Genomic DNA, 19,082 nt, shown 5'->3' on the forward strand with positions numbered 1-19,082 from the left:
TTCCCTGGGAGAGTTCCTGTACAGTTGATGTTATTTCTTACTTAAGTATTTGGTGGAATTCACCAGTGTTTACCATCTGGTCCTGGAGGGCTTTCTTATGGGAAAGCTTTTAACTATAAATTAGTTTTCTTTAATTTTACGTAGGACTACTCAGGTTGTGTATTACTTTGTGAGTTTTTTTGCTTTTTGTTTTTTGGGGTTTTGTTTTGGTAGCTTTGGTAATTTGTATGTTTCAAAGTATTTGTCCCTTTCATCTAAGTTGTCAAATTTATGTACATAAAATGGTTAATAATATTCCCTTTTTCTAATGTTGTAGGATCTGTAATAATGTCCCTTTTGTCATTTCTGATACTGGTAATTTGGGTCTTTTATTTCTTGGTCAGTGTAGCTAGAGGTTTAACAATATTATTGATCTTTTCAAAATACTAGCTTTTGTTTTCGTTGTTACTCTTTATTTTGTTTTCTATTTCCTTGATTTCTGGTCTTTTTAATATTTCCTTCTGCTTACATTGCGTTTAAATTGCTATTCTTTATATAATTTCTTTAGGTAGAAGCTAGATCATTTGCAACTGTAGAGGTAATTTGTCATTATCACATTATGTTTGTTTCTTCCTCATACCTTTTTAGTTTTTAAGCAAAATAAGACACTTAAATTAGCTAAAGTTTGTTTCTCCTTTCTACTATTTTGCCTGGTTTTGTTAGGATTTTAAATATAGGGAAATGTTAAGTGCATTTATTACAGATCTGTATCTCATTAGCTTAGGCAAAGTAGGAAAAGATCTTGAATATTGAGAAAACAGCCCAATTTTCTAAATGTGTTAGAAGTCTCATACCACCTCATGGTAGTTTTTAATAGGCAAGTCTGCATTTTCTATTTAGAAGATTAGTGTAAGTTCTTTTCTGTAGCTGACCTCTTGTGCTTTGGTTTTCTTTTGCCATGAGAAAGGTACCAGCCCAGAAAAATGTCATCAGAAGATACATAGTGATCAATATAGAATTCATAATTCTTTGGTTTTAAACGTGTTAACTGTTGTGCTGGGAACATAGACCTGTGTTGCCTCCTGGGCCTCATCAAAGAGACTGTGACAGAATAGAAGTTCTCAATAACCATCCCTCCCAGAATTTTTTTTTTTTTCAGGAATTGTTTTTTGGAGGTTTCTAAAAATAGCCCTGTCAGTACAAGTTGAGAGACTTATGCCAAAGCATAATTCCATTGACTTCTTTCTCTGAGACTGCAGAACAATACTTTCAAATATGTCAGTCTTTTGGTGTTCCAAGTTGATCCAGAATAAAACTTAGACTAGAGCATTATCAGCAAAATTTGCTGTGACAAGCTGGATGATAAGTAAACATTTTACATCTTGTAGACCATAAATTTGTCACAACTACTCAACTCTGCAGTGGTATTGCAGAAGCAGCCACAGGCAATAGGTCAACAAATCGGTATGGCTGTGTTCCAATAGAACTTTACTTAGTATTTGGCCTGGAGGCCATAGTTTGCTGACCACTGATCTAGAGCAGTGGCTCTCTGGGTTTATTGTAAAGAGAAGTCAATGAGGTCATCCCCCAACTAACAGAGATTCTGATTCATTTGGTTTGGAATGGGGCCCCATGTTTTTAAAATGTTCCAGTTTGAAATGGAGGGCCATGGACTCTGGTATCACATTTTTAAGAAACGTTGACAGAGGAATGAGAAAGTCATTCTCGTTCAGGTGAGCTAGTGGGCTTTTGGCAATTGTAAAAAGTAAAGGAGATAATTTGAGGCTATATTCTTTCGGCAGTAATCTGGAGTATAGATACTCAGTATTGCCAAATAAGGTCAAATCATATTCTCTAACATCTGGTGGTCAGTGATAGGAAAGGTTGGAAGTAATTTCTTTTAAAACAACAAAATCCCTGTGGATTAAAACTAACATTTTCTCCTGTTTATTGTCAAGAATAATATATGGTATGCTTCTGTATTGCCTCATTCTTCTATTTGCATTTTTAGAGGAAACTTTCTTCACCTGAGAATACTAAAAGCCATTGAAATCCTATTTAATCTTTAAGGCTAAGTAATTTTGGGGTGCTCCACTGTCTGATAAACACTGTTGTAGTCTTTGAAATTATATCAGAGAATAGAAACAGGCAGAACTCCTTGCCTCATGGATTCTGGTCCTATTATCCTCAGTGACAGATGAATGTTTTCCTCAGGTTTTCATCTCCTCCATCTCCTACTGCATTATATAATTTTCTTAAGGGTAGGGAATCTTAATTTTATATCCTCTTGGTGCTTGGTACTTGGTTATGTCCAATAAAAATTATCTAGAAGGTCCACCTATTCAACAAAGTCACTCTTAGGAGGTCTGTAATAGCAGCATTGTCCAGTAGCAGTACACTGCAAAAGCAAACCACATATGTAATCTAAAATTTTTTAGTCTTCACATTAAAAAATACAGGTGAAGTTAATTTTATAATCTTATTTAACTTAATATGTTTAGAATACCATTTTCTGTATGTACTCAATATGTAAAAATTGATATACTTTGTTTTTCATACTGAGTCTTATGAAACCAATGTAAATTTTTTTTTTTAAAGATTTTATTTATTTGAGAGAGAGAGAATGAGAGACAGCATGAGAGGGGGGAGGGTCAGAGGGAGAAGCAGACTCCCTGCCGAGCAGGGAGCCCGATGCGGGACTCGATCCCGGGACTCCAGGATCATGACCTGAGCCGAAGGCAGTCGCTTAACCGACTGAGCCACCCAGGCGCCCAAAACCAATGTACATTTTACAATTTCAGCACATTTTAGGTAAGACTAGCCACGTTTTAAGTGCTTAGTCATCATGTGTCTAATGGCTATCGTATTGGCAAGTGCAGGTCTGTAGCTTGAGATGGTAAGTGCATTCAGAAGGTCCTGTGTTCCATCCCTCTTGCCACCGTGACACATCCCCACTTTCTTTAGTTTCAGAATTCTCTTAGAAAATGCATATATGTTTTTATGATCCTTTGAGAAATGAAGTAAATTTTCATTTAGGAATTTAAAAGAATGAGTTGGTCATCTTTATTTTCTAAAAAAGCATTATAAAAGATTAAATGAGTATATACTAAAGAATTAAACGGTGGAAGTTGAAAGCAAGGAACCTAGTTAGGAGATAATCCTAAGGGTGTGAGTAGTCAAGTGTTTCAGCAGGGGAGGTGATTGAATGAGAAGTAAGCTTGGAACAAGATGCCGAGACAACACAGTGGGGGAAAGTATAGTCTTTGTAACTGATGGTGCTGGGACAACACCCAGCAAAATAATGGATTTGGACTTACACCTCATACCATGTACAAAATTAACTTAAAATGGATCATAGACTTAAATGTTTAAGGGTTAAAACTATAAAATTCTTAGAAGAAAACAGGAATAAATCTTTGTGACCTTGATTTAGGCAGTGGTTTCTTAGATATGATGTTAAAAGCACAAACAACAAAAGAGAAAGAAAACAGATAAATTGGATCACATCAAAATGAAAAGCTTGTATTTCAAAGGACACCCTCAAGAAAGTGAAAGGATAATCCACAGAATGGAAGAAAATATTTGCAAACATATATCTGATAAGGGACTTATAGCCAGAATATATAAAAACTCCTGTAACAACAATAAAAAGACAAGTAATTCAATTGAAAATGGACAAAGGATTTAAATAGACATTTCTCTAAAAAAGATACAGAAATTAGCCATCAGGGTAATATACATCAAAACCCACAGTGAGATATCTTATCTCACCCACTAGAATGGCTGTTATCACTGAAGACAGTAACAGATATCAGTAAAGATGTGGAATATGGCTGGTGGAAATGTAAAATGGTGTAGCCATGATGGAAAACAGGGAGTTCCTCAAAAGTTAAGCATTGAATTACCATGTGACCCAACAGTTCCACTCCCAGGTTTACACCCAACAGAAATGGAAAAAAATTATTCACACAATAACTTTTACATAAGTGTTCATAGCAGCATTACTCATAATAGAAAGTAGAAATAACATAATTGACCACCACCTGATGAATAATGAATAAGTAGGACCCCAGGCCTCTGCCTTCATTTGTAAAAAGGAAATTGAATCGGCTGATTGCTAAGGATCTGTTTGGTTTTAAAATTCAGTGATCCCAGGGTCCATTGCAAAAACAAACAGCTAGAATGAGTTCCATAGAATGTTGACGGTTGATTGGAAGAATTAAGTGGAGAAGAGGAAAACTATAATTGGCGAAAAAAGCTAGGATTAAGGTGGCTGATTGTAAAAATGTAGTGTGGAAAACCAGGAGAAAAAGTAGAAGGCAACCAGGGAAATCTGTAAGTAGAGAATTGGGCATCTTTGAAGAGAATAGAGAAGAATGTTTAGAAAAGAGATTACCCAGATATTTCTGCAACGAATCACCTTTTAGGAACTACTTTTTCCCTTTTCTCTTTTCTTTTTCTTTTTTTTTAAGGAATCAAGAAATGCTTTAACATGTAAGAGTAGGCAAAGGGCTTTTCTCTAAAGGGTCAGATAGTAAATTGCTTCAGCTCTTTGGGCGATAGTAAGTTCCCTGTCGCAACTACTCAAAGCAAAAGCTGTTATAATGGTATGTAAAGGAATGGGCATTCCTTTGTCCAGTAAAACTGGACAAATAACTGAACAGATCCCAGGCCATAAATTCCGTGTCCCTACCAGGCAAAGATATAAACATTTAAGTTATTGCTGCTTGTGGCTGCTTATGGTCTCAAAAGGTTAAAACATGGTGAAAGTAAAAGTCTTTGATGCTCTTCTCCAAAAGCTATAACCTATATATGTGGTAATTGGTATGAGGCGGGGGTTGTACCTCAGCAGGCACTTTTGAAACTGTTTCCAATTGATTATCATCCCCAGCCAGATGTGGGGACCACAGACTTCTGGGTAGTCATTAAATGAACTGTAGCAAGCACTGATCAGGATTTACATGCCTTACTAAGAGCCAGGGCTGCATTAGAAGTAGTGGTGCAGGCCAGGTTTTTGACCCTGGCTCACTGCAGCCAAAAACTACACCTAGATTTGCTCACATGTAAGGAAAGTTATCTTCTCATCTCTGTCTTTCTCATTGAAAGTTTCTGATGTTTTCAGCATTTCTTTATAATATTTTTGTGTTATATTAACATTTTTTAAATAAAAGAATTACCAAGCAAGATGTAAATGAACAACATAAAAGTATATAGAATAAAAGATTAGTCTGAGCCTCTTCCAAGGAGGAAAAAAAAGCAAAAGAATAATCCCACCCCTTACTCCCCACTGCTCTCTAGGTATTCTTTGGGCATTTAGGTTTTTCCGCAGTGTTTGTAATTAGCAAACAATCTGCAAGGAATAACTGTGTATGTATTTTCATATTGTTGGAGATGTATATGTATCTTCAGGGTAAATTCCTAGAAATTAGGGGCACCTGTGTGGCTCAGTCGTTAAGCGTCTGCCTTTGGCTCAGGTCGTGATCCCAGGGTCCTGGGATCGAGCCCCGCATCAGGCTCCCTGCTCCGTGGAAAGCTTGCTTCTCCCTCTCCCGCTCCCCCTGCTTGTGTTCCCTTTCTTGCTGTGTCTCTCTCTGTCAAATAAATAAAATCTTCAAAAAAAAATTTTTTTTTAATTCCTAGAAATTGGTTTGCTCTGTCAAAAGATTAGTTCTTTTGTAATTTTGTTAGGTATTAACAAATTCCTAAAGAATTATAGTTTACATATCCATCCGCAGTGTGTAAGAGTACCTTTTTCTCTACAGCCTTCCCAACAAAATGTCTTCGTACTTTTAAGTTTTACCATTCACTGTGTGGTTTTCATTTGCATTTCTCTAATTATGAGTTTTAACATCTTATATATCTTGTGCAAATAATCTGTTTCATTGTTTTATTGTTGTTCTTGGTGGGTTCTTTTTCCTCTTTTTCTTATTTTTTAGTAGTTCCTAATATCAGTGGTTTCAAAGTATGGCCTGAGGACCCCAAAAGGTCTCTGAAACCTTTTTAGGCTCCAGGGCAAATTATTTTCCTAATAGTATGAAAATGTTCCTTGTCTTTTTCACTATAGTTAAATTTGTAGTAAAGGTACAGAAGCAGTGGTGGGTAAAACTAGCCGCCATAGCCCAAATCAAGGCAGTGGCACCAGACGTTACTTAACAGTCACTGCCACACACTCACAGTTTAAAGAACAGTTCCAAGTTTCAGAATGATTCAAAGCGGTAAAAATTACTCGTTTTAGTTTTACCACGTCTCAGCTTTTGAGTAGTTTTAAAATTATGCATTGAAATGGGATATATGCATAAGACACTTTATACTGAAGTACCTGTGTGACTGAATTGGAAACAATTTGTGTGTATGTCTGTGTATGTAACACTATTTTTACTTGACCTGAGCCGAAGTCAGATGTTTAACCGACCAAGCCACCCAGGCACCACAATACACAATTTTTAAAAAATATATAATGAAATATGTCATCATTTGAAAGGTTTGCCTAAGTATTTTTCAAATGACCAAGGCATGCTATTATAAAACCGTGATGGATAAAATACCCATTGGAAGTGCAAAACCTGCCAATGGGTATTTGAGTACAAAAAGTTCATTGATAGGTTTCAGATTGTACACTGCAACTGTTAAGAAACTCACACCAAGTTTTGGTATAAAATCAACCATGAATATCCATAATCACCTAAAAGGACTACTAAAATAACTTCCTTTTTTTAACCACGTATGTGTGTGAAGCTGGATTTTCTTCGTGTACTTTAATAAAAAGCAACTATTACAAGAGATTGAATGAATTTTCTTGAACTTTTTATTTCTTACTAGTAACTGTTGGATTTTTTCAAAGGCCTTTTTTTTTTTTTTTAAAGATTTTATTTATTTGAGAGAGAGAGAATGAGAGACAGCACGAGAGGGAAGAGGGCAGAGGGGGAAGCAGACCCCCCGCTGAGCTGGGAGCCCGATGTGGGACTCGATCCCGGGACTCCAGGATCATGACCTGAGCCGAAGGCAGTCGTTTAACCAACTGAGCCACCCAGGCGCCCCAAAGGCCTTTTTAAGGTCTGTGAATATAATCACAGAATTTTTTTTCCTTTAGATTTAGTAATAGGATATATGTATGATACCAGTGAATTTCCTTATACATGAATCTTGCATTCCTGTAATAAATCCCTTTGTCATGGAGTATTTGTAGGAAGTTGCCTTCTGTTTGCTCTTTTTTTGCTTAGTACTTTTTGTATAGTTATATAGAAATCATTTTGGGCTTTAATATTTGGAGTGAGGTTCTCCTTTTATGGATAGCCACTGTCATTTAGATGTTAATATTATAGTTGCTTTATAAAAAGTTGAGAAGCTTTCCTTCATTTTCAGTGCTCTGGAACAATTTATGGAGCTTTGAGGCTACCTGGACAATGATGTCTTGAAGAATTCCCTTATGAAATCATCTGTGGCTGGTGCTTTTTTTGTGGGATAATTTTCTCTCCTTCATCTCCAGAAATTGCATTGTTTAAATTACGTTAAATTTTAGTTTCTGATAGTCATTTCAGTAATCTGTATTTCCCTAGGAATTATCTGGCTCATCTGGGTTTTCTTTTTCTTTGCCTTTTTAAAAAATTTAATTAATTAATTAATTAGAGCGTGTGAGCGCACAAGCAGTGGGGGATGGGAAGGGGCTGAGGGAGAAGCAGACACCCACTGAGCAGGGAGCCTGATGCGGGGCTGGATCCCAGGACCCTGGGATCATGATGAGCCGAAGGCAGATGCTTAATTGACTGAGCCACCCAGGTGCCCCTGGTTCATCTGGGTTTATTTGAATTTGTTCTGTAGTTTCTTGTGTTTCCTAATTCTGTGCCAACAGTTGTTTCTTTCTAATCATTTCTTATTTTTGAAATTTTAAGCCTGTTTCTGTTTTGAAATTTGGATATTGTTGGTCTTTGAGTTATACCAAGGGAATGGTTTTATGTAGTGATTTATTCTTGTAGTATTATTTTGTGAGGGTATATATAGGGAGATGGATTCATACAGATGCCATTGTTTTTGGCTACCCAGGGTTTTCCTGTTTATTTTTTTCGACATTAACCTTTTTTTTGCATTAGCTTTATTGCAATATAATTCACATACCATGCAATTCACCCTTCAAAGCATACAATTCAGTGGTTCTTAGTATGTTCACAGAATTGTATGACCATTACCACGTCATTTCTTAAAATCTTTTTATTACCCTCAAAAGAAATACTCTACCTTAAGCCATTACTCCCCAGTCTCTCCATCCTTTTCCATTCCTTGCTTTAGACAGCCACCAGTTTATAGATTTGTCTTTCTGCTTTTACAGATTTGTCTTTTCTGAACATTTCTTATAAATGGACTTATACTATATGTGGTCTTTTGTGATTGGCTTCTTTTACAGCATGTGTTAGTGCTTCATTTCTTTTTATTGCAAATAATATTCCGTCGTATGGATATACCACATTTTTTTTAATCCACTCATCAGTTGATGGACATTTGGGTTGTTTTCCCTTTTTCGGCTATTATGAATGCTGCTGCTATGGACGTTTGGGTTTAAGTCTTTGTGTGGACATATGTTTTAATTTGAGGGGGGTATATACCTATGAGTGGAATTACTGGTGTTTATTCTTTTTTTTTTTTTTTTTTTTTAAGATTTTTATTTATTTGACAGAGAAAGAGAGCCACAGAGCACAAGTGGGGGGAATGGCAGAGGGAAAAGAAGAGGCAGGCTCCCCCCTGAGCGGGGAGCCCGATGTGGGGCTTGATCCCAGGGCCCTGCCAAAGGCAGATGCTTAATGGAATGAGCCACCTACACGCCCCAGTTTTTATTCTTTTTTAAGAAGAGTTTTTCGGGGCACCTGGGTGGCTCAGTTGGTTAAGCAACTGCCTTCGGCTCAGGTCGTGATCCTGGAGTCCCGGGATCGAGTCCCACATCGGGCTCCCTGCTCAGCGGGGGGTCTGCTTCTCCCTCTGACCCTCTTCCGTCTCGTGCTCTCTGTCTCTCATTCTCTCTCTCTCAAATAAATAAATAAAATCTTAAAAAAAAAAAAAGTTTTTCTTCTTTCTTTTTCTTTTGCTGCTTCAGTAGGCTTTGGGGTGGGAGGAGAAGGTCATGACCTATACCTAGTCCATGGCGGATGTGGTCTCCTTTGTTGTGCACTGGACAACCTATATCATCAGGTGGTTTGGACTGTAGTGTGTAGTATAGTACAATTTATATGAAAACACCTCTGCTTTAGTGATTCTGGAACCCTAGGAAAATATTTGATGTTTCTTTAGACTACTCTGAATGGTTCATTTCCTTTCAAGGGAATGGTACAGATTTTTTTTGAGATTAGGTAGTTTTTAATAACTTGGAAATATTTTGAATTTTCTTTGTATTGGTCTGCCCTTAGTCATTGTGATTAAGATTTTCAGCTCATTTAGAAGTATATCATTTGTTACTTTCTTTAATTAAAAATATATTTTAAATGGTTTGATAATGATTCTACTTTCTGTTATTTGCAATGTGCATATAAGACATTACTCTAAAGCACTACTTCTAAAGAGATTTTTAGCATAATTGAAGGAAGTTGAAATAACATATTTGATTTCCACAGCTATTGATACTTTATTATACAAAATGGCACCAGATGTTTATACTAATTAAGTGTTCATTCTATACATTAGTTGCCTGTATTTGTGATGATCACACTAGTGCACTGCCAGTACCTTCAGGAGCTCTTCTGATAATCAAAAATAAATGCAGGATTTCAGTGTTTAGAATTTTTAAATGTATTTTAGTACTTCGCATTCATTCATGTAATCAGCAAATTTTAATATTCTTTTATGTCCAGCAATTAATTTATTAGAATATGCATTCCCATACCAGGATAGATCATTCTGATATGTATCCACGCAAGCAAGTGTTTGGATCATGGATATAATAAGACTGTAATTTTTATATTTAAACTTTTTTAGATTGTATGATACAATGAACAGTTGTTTTTCTGTAATTACTACTTTAGGCTCCTGGATTTGGATTTGGAATTGCAATATCTGGTGGAAGAGACAACCCTCATTTTCAGAGTGGGGAAACTTCCATAGTAATTTCAGATGTGCTGAAAGGGGGACCTGCTGAAGGACAGCTACAGTAAGCATGTTTCTTCTGGGCACCTGTGTAACAAGCACCGTTCCTACCCTTAGTTCCTGGCATACTCTGCTAGTGATTTCTTTAAATTAACATACTTATCTACTACTTATCTCTATCATAAATGGAAAACTAGTATCCCTTACCTTAAATAGGTGGTCACTGTAAAAATTAAGATGGTGAAGAGAAAACTTTTTACTCAGTTTGGGATGGGATTTAGCCTTCAGGAACCTCTCACCCTTAATCTTGTCCTTATTGTTCAGTTAAGATAAGCAAGATAAAGAGAGGCAAAGATACACTAGCTCGCAGAAAAGTGAGCGTATAGTCAGAAGGATTGAAAGAAACCTAGAAGGAGAAAGACTTTATTTTTTAAAAAGGGAGTAATTTTTTCCAGCTATGTAACATAATATTATTTAATGCCCTCTAATTGTACAACCAAAAATTATTTTTTGTATTGTTTCACTCTTTTGTAAAAACATTGTATTAATGATTTAAAAAAATTAATGGCCTGTGGTTAGTTACTAAACGTAGGAGATCAGAAAGTAAATCGTTTGACATTATTGTATCATTGATCTGAAGACAAATAGGTTAACTAGCCTATAATTAAGTATTTTTGTGGAAGTACCCATCTTGAAAATATATTCACAAACTTGTCTGTGTGTTTTTTTCTAACGTTATTTTGGTGACCTTTTTTTCTTTAGGGAAAATGACCGAGTTGCAATGGTTAATGGAGTTTCAATGGATAATGTTGAACATGCTTTTGCTGTTCAGCAACTGAGGAAAAGTGGGAAGAATGCAAAAATTGTAAGTATCTTTTACCTTTAATTTAGTAAAAGTATCAACTTTATCGTTGGTATGTTTCTGGTTTTTTAATTCATCTTAACCCTTTAAGAAAATGAAAACTCGATCAGTAGTTCTAAAGTTAGCTTACAAGAGTGTTTCTTCTAATACTGGTAGTATGTTTTATCACTGTGTGTATATTTTCTCAAAGTTTAGATACTAGGATTTTTTTTTTTTTTAATTGAAGAGGAAAGGTGGGGGTGATTGAATGGTCACCTTTTTATGGCTTAATCTTTCCTTCTTTTTTAAGTACTTAAGTTAGACTGAATCTTGGCATGTAGTCTGTTTGAAATAGTTAGCCCTGTTTTCTGTTACAGGATTTTTTTAATGGGCAAGTTTTACATTGTCCCTTGAACACATACATCATCAACCACTTTCCTTGTTACTGTGATACAGTTTGAGGAGAGAGAAAGTGGTAAGATTCTCTTTGTAGGGTTGTTCAGGGTGCATTTTAATGTTACTGTTACAGTATATAGCTGGAATCTGTCTTCTATTTCATTATTTCTGCAAGAAGTCTTTTTTTTTTTTTTTTTTTTTTTAAGTAAGGGAAAAGAAATTCAGTTAACTCTTGATAACTGGCCTCAAATCACAGGTAAAACTAAGCAAATGTGGCACAAAGTGGATTTAATGTAAAAGTCCTATTTAAAATTACATCCATGTTTAGGTGCATATTAGCTACTTTTTACCCACTTTGCTCCTCCCCCAGGTTTTTGCCCATCTAGCTTCTGAAAGGAATGATAAAGGCACTGCTTTGAGGCCTTAGTTCAGGTATAAAGAGCAGAAAGAAGAGGCAGAGTAGGCATCTAGATGGTTTGCCCTGCCTTGTCTATTTTCTGCTTTCTTGCAGACACTCAGAACCACAGTGGACCCAGTGGAAGGGAGAGGGTGTGAGGGGAAGGCCTGCACTGTGTTTTGACCTTAGGGATTTGGTGAGATCTAGAAGGTGTATTCCCTGAGACTCTGCACCCCACAGTTGCTAGGCCCTCTTCCCTTGTGTAGGCTGCTTGCCATATGGTTTATTTCCACACCAGTGTTAATGCTGGTGAGGTGAGAGTTTTCTCAAATTGCAGTAGATCCACTGTTGAGTTACTGCATTCTAAATGACAGACATCTTCTTTTGAGTATATATTTTCACAACTTCATTGTAATTACATTTTTATAGCTGTAATGTTATTTTTAAATCACAGTTCATATACATACTGGCTAGTGGGTGGTAGAGTTTTTAAACAGTTTTTAGAACATGAGATTGTAGTGTTTACAGAAGCAAATTGCTGATTTTTATAATTGCTTATCTTAAAATTGAGTGAGTTTTAGCCTGCTTGCCTTAGCTGCTGATCCTGAGTATTGTTATTATTATTTATAGTGTTTTTCGGTTGCACATTCCACGGTGAGCATCTTAGGTAATTTGGGTTTTTATCTCTGTACATAAGGTTGTGAGTACCTATAACCCCAACTTTTTAAGCTCTCTGTTCCTCTGAAATGTTGAGCTATTTTGTTTGCCATGCAAAATATTCAACATATACACTCCACATTAATAATGCATCTAAGAAAGTTGTATTCCTACATCCTGGACCTGTCCCATAGAAATTATTTTATAAGAAGTAGGTCTAAAACCTGTAATGAATTTGAAATAGGAAAAGGATTTGGGGCAGCTTCAAGGGTGGATTTTGCTCTGACCGTACTTAGCTATATGAATTGGAAAGGCAGAACTTAGGAAGGTTGGGCAAGTGTTTTTTGCTCTATAGGGAGAGGTTATAGGGGGATTGGGTAGAACGGTGTTTTAATCAGCAGAGAGCTGTTGTTCATTTCTACATTTGAAGTGATTGGATCATGTCTTACCTTGTTAAGTTTATCATTGCCATATGACTTTTAGAATAAAACCCCATTGTCTTAGATTGTGGTCTTTCATTGTGAGGTGTCTTTCTTAACTTTTAATTCATCCTCGGCCATAATCAGAACCTCAGGGTCATTATATACATTGTTTTTGCTTCTTTAGTTTTTTTTTTTCAGTTCTGAATAACCAGCTCCCCCCCCCCGGCTAATCTCTTTTCTTCCCTGTGCTCTTACATTGGGGTGGTTGGTTGTTTATATGATTATCTTTCCATAAACTAAGAGCTCCTTGGGTATTAAGCAAATAAATTATTTCTTTTCTGTTGAACTAAAATGGTAGAACCCTATGAGATAATGTAATTACCATAAATAGGGTAATTTAGCTTTAACAATAAGTGAAGTTAGAAATTGTTTATGACACAGTGAGCATGTATAATTTTTACTAAAATTCTGACCATCCTAAAAAAGCATTATGAAATAAATGATTGGGCAGAAACATCTCCTAGAGATGACCTCTGTGAGCACTTCAGTATATCTCCATGTGGCTACTTACCTAGCCCATTCATGGGTGGGCATTTCAGTGTCTGGTTTCTACAAGTATTAAAAAAAAATACTGTGTTGAAGATCATTGTGTTTCTACCTACCTGTTCAGTTACTGTTTAGGAATAACTTCTTAGGAGTGGCTTTTCAGTCAGAAGGCATGAATGACTTGATATATGTATTCCCGGTGCCCTTCAGAAAGCCAATAGGGTATTGAGAGTCCAATTTTATCAACAGTTTTTAAATCTTTGGCCAACAGTCTGAACGTAGTAATTCAAATGAAATATTCTACAGTACAAATGAGTTTGATCATCTCGTAGTGTATATACTGCCCATTTATGTTTCTTTTTTGCTTATTCCTTTGCATCGCTGTGGTGATGATTGTCGTACTAGAGAGCTGTATATATTAGGATGGTTAGCCTTATGTCATATATACTACATGTATTGTTTGCCCATTTGCTTTTGTGAGTGTAAGTTGTTTATGCGTGATTGGGGGCTTGTTTTTATGTCATTTCGTTTCAGCACTGAAATGCTTTCGTTTTTGTGTTGTCATGTCTGTCAGATGTTTACTTGGTTGGTTCTGCCTTTGGTGTCAGGCTTACAAAGACCTTTACCTTACCAGAGTTATAAAAGCATATATCCTTTATTTTATTCTAGTACTTGTAGAATTTCATTGTTTTATTTTACATTTGAATCTTTAATTTAGCTAAACTGTTTTGAAGTAGGCATTTCCCCCCAAATTTCTCTTTCAAAATTTTCAGTGTTAAAATCAAGCATAATTGTCAAACCTGCTAAATATCTTCTTGTAGGTTTATGACCATTAATTATAATATACATAGAGAATTATAACAGGATTGGATATTTTTCAATAGGTTAAGCACTTAACTGGTTGCAAATATTTCATTATAGGTATAGTTAAATGCACGGTAAAGACCTTCTCCAAGGAACTTGAATCGTAATAGGATAGATGGGTATACACAGTCATAACCATAATGCACATCGGACATTGAGAGTAGTTTCAGGTACAGTAAATTTCCAAAGAGGTGGCAGGCACTCTCTTAGAGGAAGACATGGAAAGCTCCTGGTTCTCATCTGGTTACTCTGTTTTTGTTTGTATGTTGCTAGGGGGGGAACTGAAGATTTAAAGTAATACTGCAGAAGTATTACTTCTAAAATAGTTTGTTGGAGATTGAAATAGAGGTGAGACTAAAATGCAGAGAGTCAGTTAAGAATGCTTTACAGTAAATGTTACTTGATAAGGGCCTGAGCTGTGGGGCGCAGAGGGTGGAAAGAGAGGCAGCCTTCTCTCAGTTCCTAACAGGGAACTGAGCTGTTCTTGTCCTGTGTTGGCATCTTGCTGCTGCTTCAGCTTCAGTGTTGTTTCCTCAGAAGGGCCTTCTCTGATCACCCTTGGTAGTAGAAAGGAACAGCGAGCAGTATTAAGTGTAGAGCAGCCCTCTGAAGAAAATTAGCCACAGAGGGAGGAGATAGGATAACTTGTAGCAAGACAAAGGAATAGAAGATTAATTAGCAGATTAGTAGTAGGCAGAGGAGAAATTTGAGGGAGAGATGAAAGTCATAAGTACCTTCAGGGGTTGTTACTGTGAAGAAGGTATTAGAGATGGGTAAGGATAAGAATAAGAGCTCATATGGGAGGATTTCATTCATTCAGGAAGAGGATCAACTTGGTCTTTGAGCCCCGAAGGAAGACTAAATAAATGAGATACTAAAAAAACGTAGGAGTGTAGGGGAAGTGAAGTGGCACTGATCTCTGTAAGTCAGGCTAAGCAATTGGGGTTTTGGAGAATGGTTTTGAAATACCTGTGTTAGCAAATTCCATAGAGAGGCAAGAGGCAGAGGAAAGCATTACTGAACAAGCAAAAGAATTCTGTCAAGTAAAATGAATTTATGGAGGACCTACTCAGCAAAGTGTGGAAATGCAGCCATCTGCAGGTGAAGATAATACAGGACTGGAGTTTGTCATGGCAGGTGATTGAGAGGTCAAGAGAAAGTCATTTAAATATCACAGCATGACATTTCACGAAAACTTGGGAGGAAGGCAGGTGAAACCAGGAAGGAATTAATGGACTGGGAGAACAGATGAGAAAGGAATCGGAAAGAAGATGGGAATAGAAAAGTTTAAGTAGATCAAGGCATCAAAAATAGAGACAAGGAGTGTTAACCCAAGAAGATCTTACAGATCTCTGAAGAGATCCAGGGTGTATCAGGGTGAGAAGGCGAGGTGCACACAGTCCAGGGATTAAGAGGCCACTCAATCAAAAGGTATCGCTTGTAGATCTTGAACCTACAGAAAGTGAAGGAAATAAATGAACAGGGAAGATTGAACCACTTATCAGAGTCATTGAGGAAAGAAAACCAGAAGATGGGATTTATACCAAGATGAGAAATTATAAATTGGAGAGATACAGAAACCGAAAGTAGTTTGTATTGGTGAAATATAACAGAGTTACTAGCTCCAACTTTACTAAGTTGAATGTTAGTGTGGAAGTACAGTAAATTTCTCTGTTAAGGGTTTCAGTAGGACAGTTACGGGCCTTGATATTGATGGATTTTGAAAATTTCAAGGTGCCAAGTTGGGCTTGCAAGTTTGCTTGGTAACAACTACAGTATATTTGATGGTATTAGAGTACAGTGCCCCATCCTTTATTTCAACCACCCATAATTACTAGTTTTTCTTTAAGCTTGTGATTATTATACCTAGAAAATCTTTTCTGAATTAAGTAACTAAGGACTTCATTTGCCTCACTATTCCAGATTTGGTTCTTAACCAGATCTGTTTAGAAAACACAACCATTATGGAAATGTATTTCCTAGTAATCTGTTAAAATTTTTTGTGTATTGTGTGTCTCTGATACATAATTAGATTAATTGATAAGGGACCAGAAAACTGTAATTTTCCTTTCTCTTAGAAATGAAAGTATATATGGAAATCAGTCAGCTTCTTTGTAATCTTTATTTGTAGACCATTCGGAGGAAGAAGAAAGTTCAGATACCAGTTAGTCGTCCTGATCCTGAACCAGTGTCTGAGAATGAAGAAGATAGTTACGATGAGGAAGTCCATGACCCAAGAAGCAGTCGTGGCGGTCTGGTCAGTAGAAGGAGTGAGAAGAGTTGGGCAAGGGATAGAAGTGCAAGCAGAGAGAGGAGTTTGTCCCCACGGTCTGATAGGCGATCTGTGGCCTCCAGTCAGCCTGCCAAACCCACCAAAGTCACATTGGTGAAATCCCGGAAAAATGAAGGTATTCTCTACCAACTTGTTTATCATTTTTGCATGAAAATGTTTACACTAATTGTGGTAAGAAGTAAAATTGCCATCCCTTCCTATCCTTGCTTTTGTTCTTTTTTGTTATCTTCATTGTTATGTCCTGTTGCCGTAAGTCATGTCCCGTTTAGCAGGCTTTCGGAATCATCTCTTTTCTCTTGAATTATTTTGTTGTAGCAACAGATAAATTGTCCAGTAGTTGGATTTTGGATTCCTTGTGATTAGGTTAGCCAAATGCAAATTATGCTAACAAATGTCATACCATGACCAAGCTCAAATTCAGTGTTTTACCTAGCTGTTAGGATCAGTAGTAGCATAATCATGGGAAGAAATCTTAGGCTTGAGGGGTGGGGGGCAGAATACTTTTTAAATGAAGAGATTAAGGGTAAGGAGCCCCCTGATAGGGTATCTCTCCGTAATGCAGGACATCTTTAAAATTTTTGAAACTGAAGCCAGCTGCCTCCCCTAGTTAATCAGATTTGATAAGAATGAATCTGTGGCATCTTCCTGTTGTGGACATGTCTCTCAAATGCTGGAAAGCATCTGTGACTGATCATTTTGGTAAAATGGTGTTGTTCTAAGAATACCATTCGGGCTCACTGTGATCTGCTCTACCGGCACCTGACAGACCTTTTTCTAGTTCTTGCTCCCCACCTTACTCTGCAGTGGACTTCTCACACTGCCTAGCCCTGCTGTTTCTACTTCGTTTTACCACTCATTTTCCAACCCTCTCTGGCCTGATATCTGTTTCACCTTGCTCCCCAAACCATTCATACTAATTCAGTAGAAATTTTCAGTCTTTATTTTAGTTGCCTTTTCAGTACCATTTTACATAGCATTAACCACTTCTATATTTTATCATATGTGCTGCTGAAGTGAGCACGACTTCCTATGTTTTGAAATTATGTCTTCTCTCAGCTTCAAGAGAATGGTAATACTGTGTCCTTCTGGGTCTCCCACCCCCTTTCTGTATCCTTTGCAACTTTATTCTCCTCATCCTACTCTCTAACCTTAGGTAGATTTCTGTTCCAGAATCTCTTTTTTTCTTCAACATAACCTCTTTACGCAGTCTCATCTACTCATTGCCTCAGTTATCTGCTGCTAATGGCAAACCTTATTTCTCCAGTCCATGTCTGTGTACTTTTGTGAGCCAGCTGACCATTAGGCGTACTCACTTCAGTGTTTCATGTAGCTCCCTCAAACTCAACAAATCTCGAATGAAACTCACATCTTCCTCTTAAAATTGTTGTGTTTCTTATGAAGTCACTCGTTTGATAAATTCTCATCTACCCAGTTTCTCATGCCGGTTATGGATAACATGGTAGTTATCCTTAACATCTCTATTTTCCTCACTTCCCTATACCCAGTTAATACATGCTAACTTCCTAAATACCACGCTTAAATAGCCATCCCACTTCTGCCTTTCTCCACCGCCAACACCCTTATCCAAGCTACCATAATCTTTTTTTCTTTCAGCTGTGTTGAGATGTAACTGACATTGTGTATAAAATTTTATACATTTAAGGGTGCCTGGGTGGCTCAGATGGTTAAGCGTCTGCCTTCGGCTCAGGTCATGATCCCAGAGTCCTGGGATCGAGTCCCACATCGGGCTCCCAGCTCAGCGGGGAGCCTGCTTCTCCCTCTGACCCTCTCCCCTCTCATGCTGTTTCTCTCTCGCTCGCTCTCTAAAAAATAAATAAAATCTTAAAAAAAAAAATTTATACATTTAAGATGTAAACATGATGGTTTGATATTATAAAATGATCACAATCAAGTTTATCACAGCCATCATTTACATGATACCTTAGTTACCTCACATCCTCTAATAGTTATGGTTTGTTTGGTTTTTTTTTGGTCTCGTGAGCAACCATCATCTCTTAAGTGAACTTAATGAGTCTCAAAAACTAGTCTGTGGATCCCTTCCAGTCAGTTCTGCAGACACCTTCACAGAGATGCATTTGTTTTTAACCATCTTGTCTCTACCACCCACCCCACCTACACACAGTCATCCTTCTGGTTTATCTATACTACTAAAGTAGTATTTCTACTTTAGTATTTCTTCTTCAGAGAGACCTTCTTGAACTCCATACTGGACACGGAACCCTGTATTGCCTTTATCTGACCTCCTCTCACACTTATATTTGCCCCTGCTGTGTGTGGAAGTTGCCAGAGTGCAGGGACTTTCTTTTGTTTGCTGCTTTTTATCCATAGTGCCTGGCACATAGTTAATATTTACTCAAGGAAACACTTGGAGTAAATGCATATGAGGATTATTTTGAAGTCATCTCTGTATTGGTCATTTATAACTTTATTTAATCTTTTGTTTTAAAGATTTTTTCATTTATTTGAGAGTGAGAGAGAACACAAGGAGAGAGAGAACACAAGCAGGGGCAGAGGGAGAGGAAGAAGCAGGCTCCCCACTGAGCAGAGAGCCCGACACGGGGCTCCATCCCAGGCCCAGGGATCATGACCTGAGCTGAAGGC

General features: G+C 37.1%; 1 protein-coding gene across 6 annotated transcripts in view; it reads left to right on the forward strand.

Moving 5' to 3' along the window:
• The window catches only part of TJP1 (tight junction protein 1), a 106,206-nt gene that overhangs the window by 33,728 nt on the left and 53,396 nt on the right, over positions 1-19,082 (forward strand). For all 6 annotated transcript variants that reach the window (XM_045899537.2, XM_045899538.2, XM_045899539.2 and 3 more), the window contains exons 3-5: positions 9,984-10,108; positions 10,807-10,909; positions 16,299-16,575. In XM_045899537.2, coding sequence (XP_045755493.1) covers positions 9,984-10,108; positions 10,807-10,909; positions 16,299-16,575 — 505 coding nt within the window. The remainder of the gene's footprint in view (positions 1-9,983; positions 10,109-10,806; positions 10,910-16,298; positions 16,576-19,082) is intronic.

Source organism: Mirounga angustirostris, unplaced genomic scaffold (genome assembly GCF_029215605.1).
Source record: "Mirounga angustirostris isolate CCGP_5_RB_7025 unplaced genomic scaffold, mMirAng1.0.hap1 SCAF_9, whole genome shotgun sequence".
Classification (NCBI taxonomy): domain Eukaryota; kingdom Metazoa; phylum Chordata; class Mammalia; order Carnivora; family Phocidae; genus Mirounga; species Mirounga angustirostris.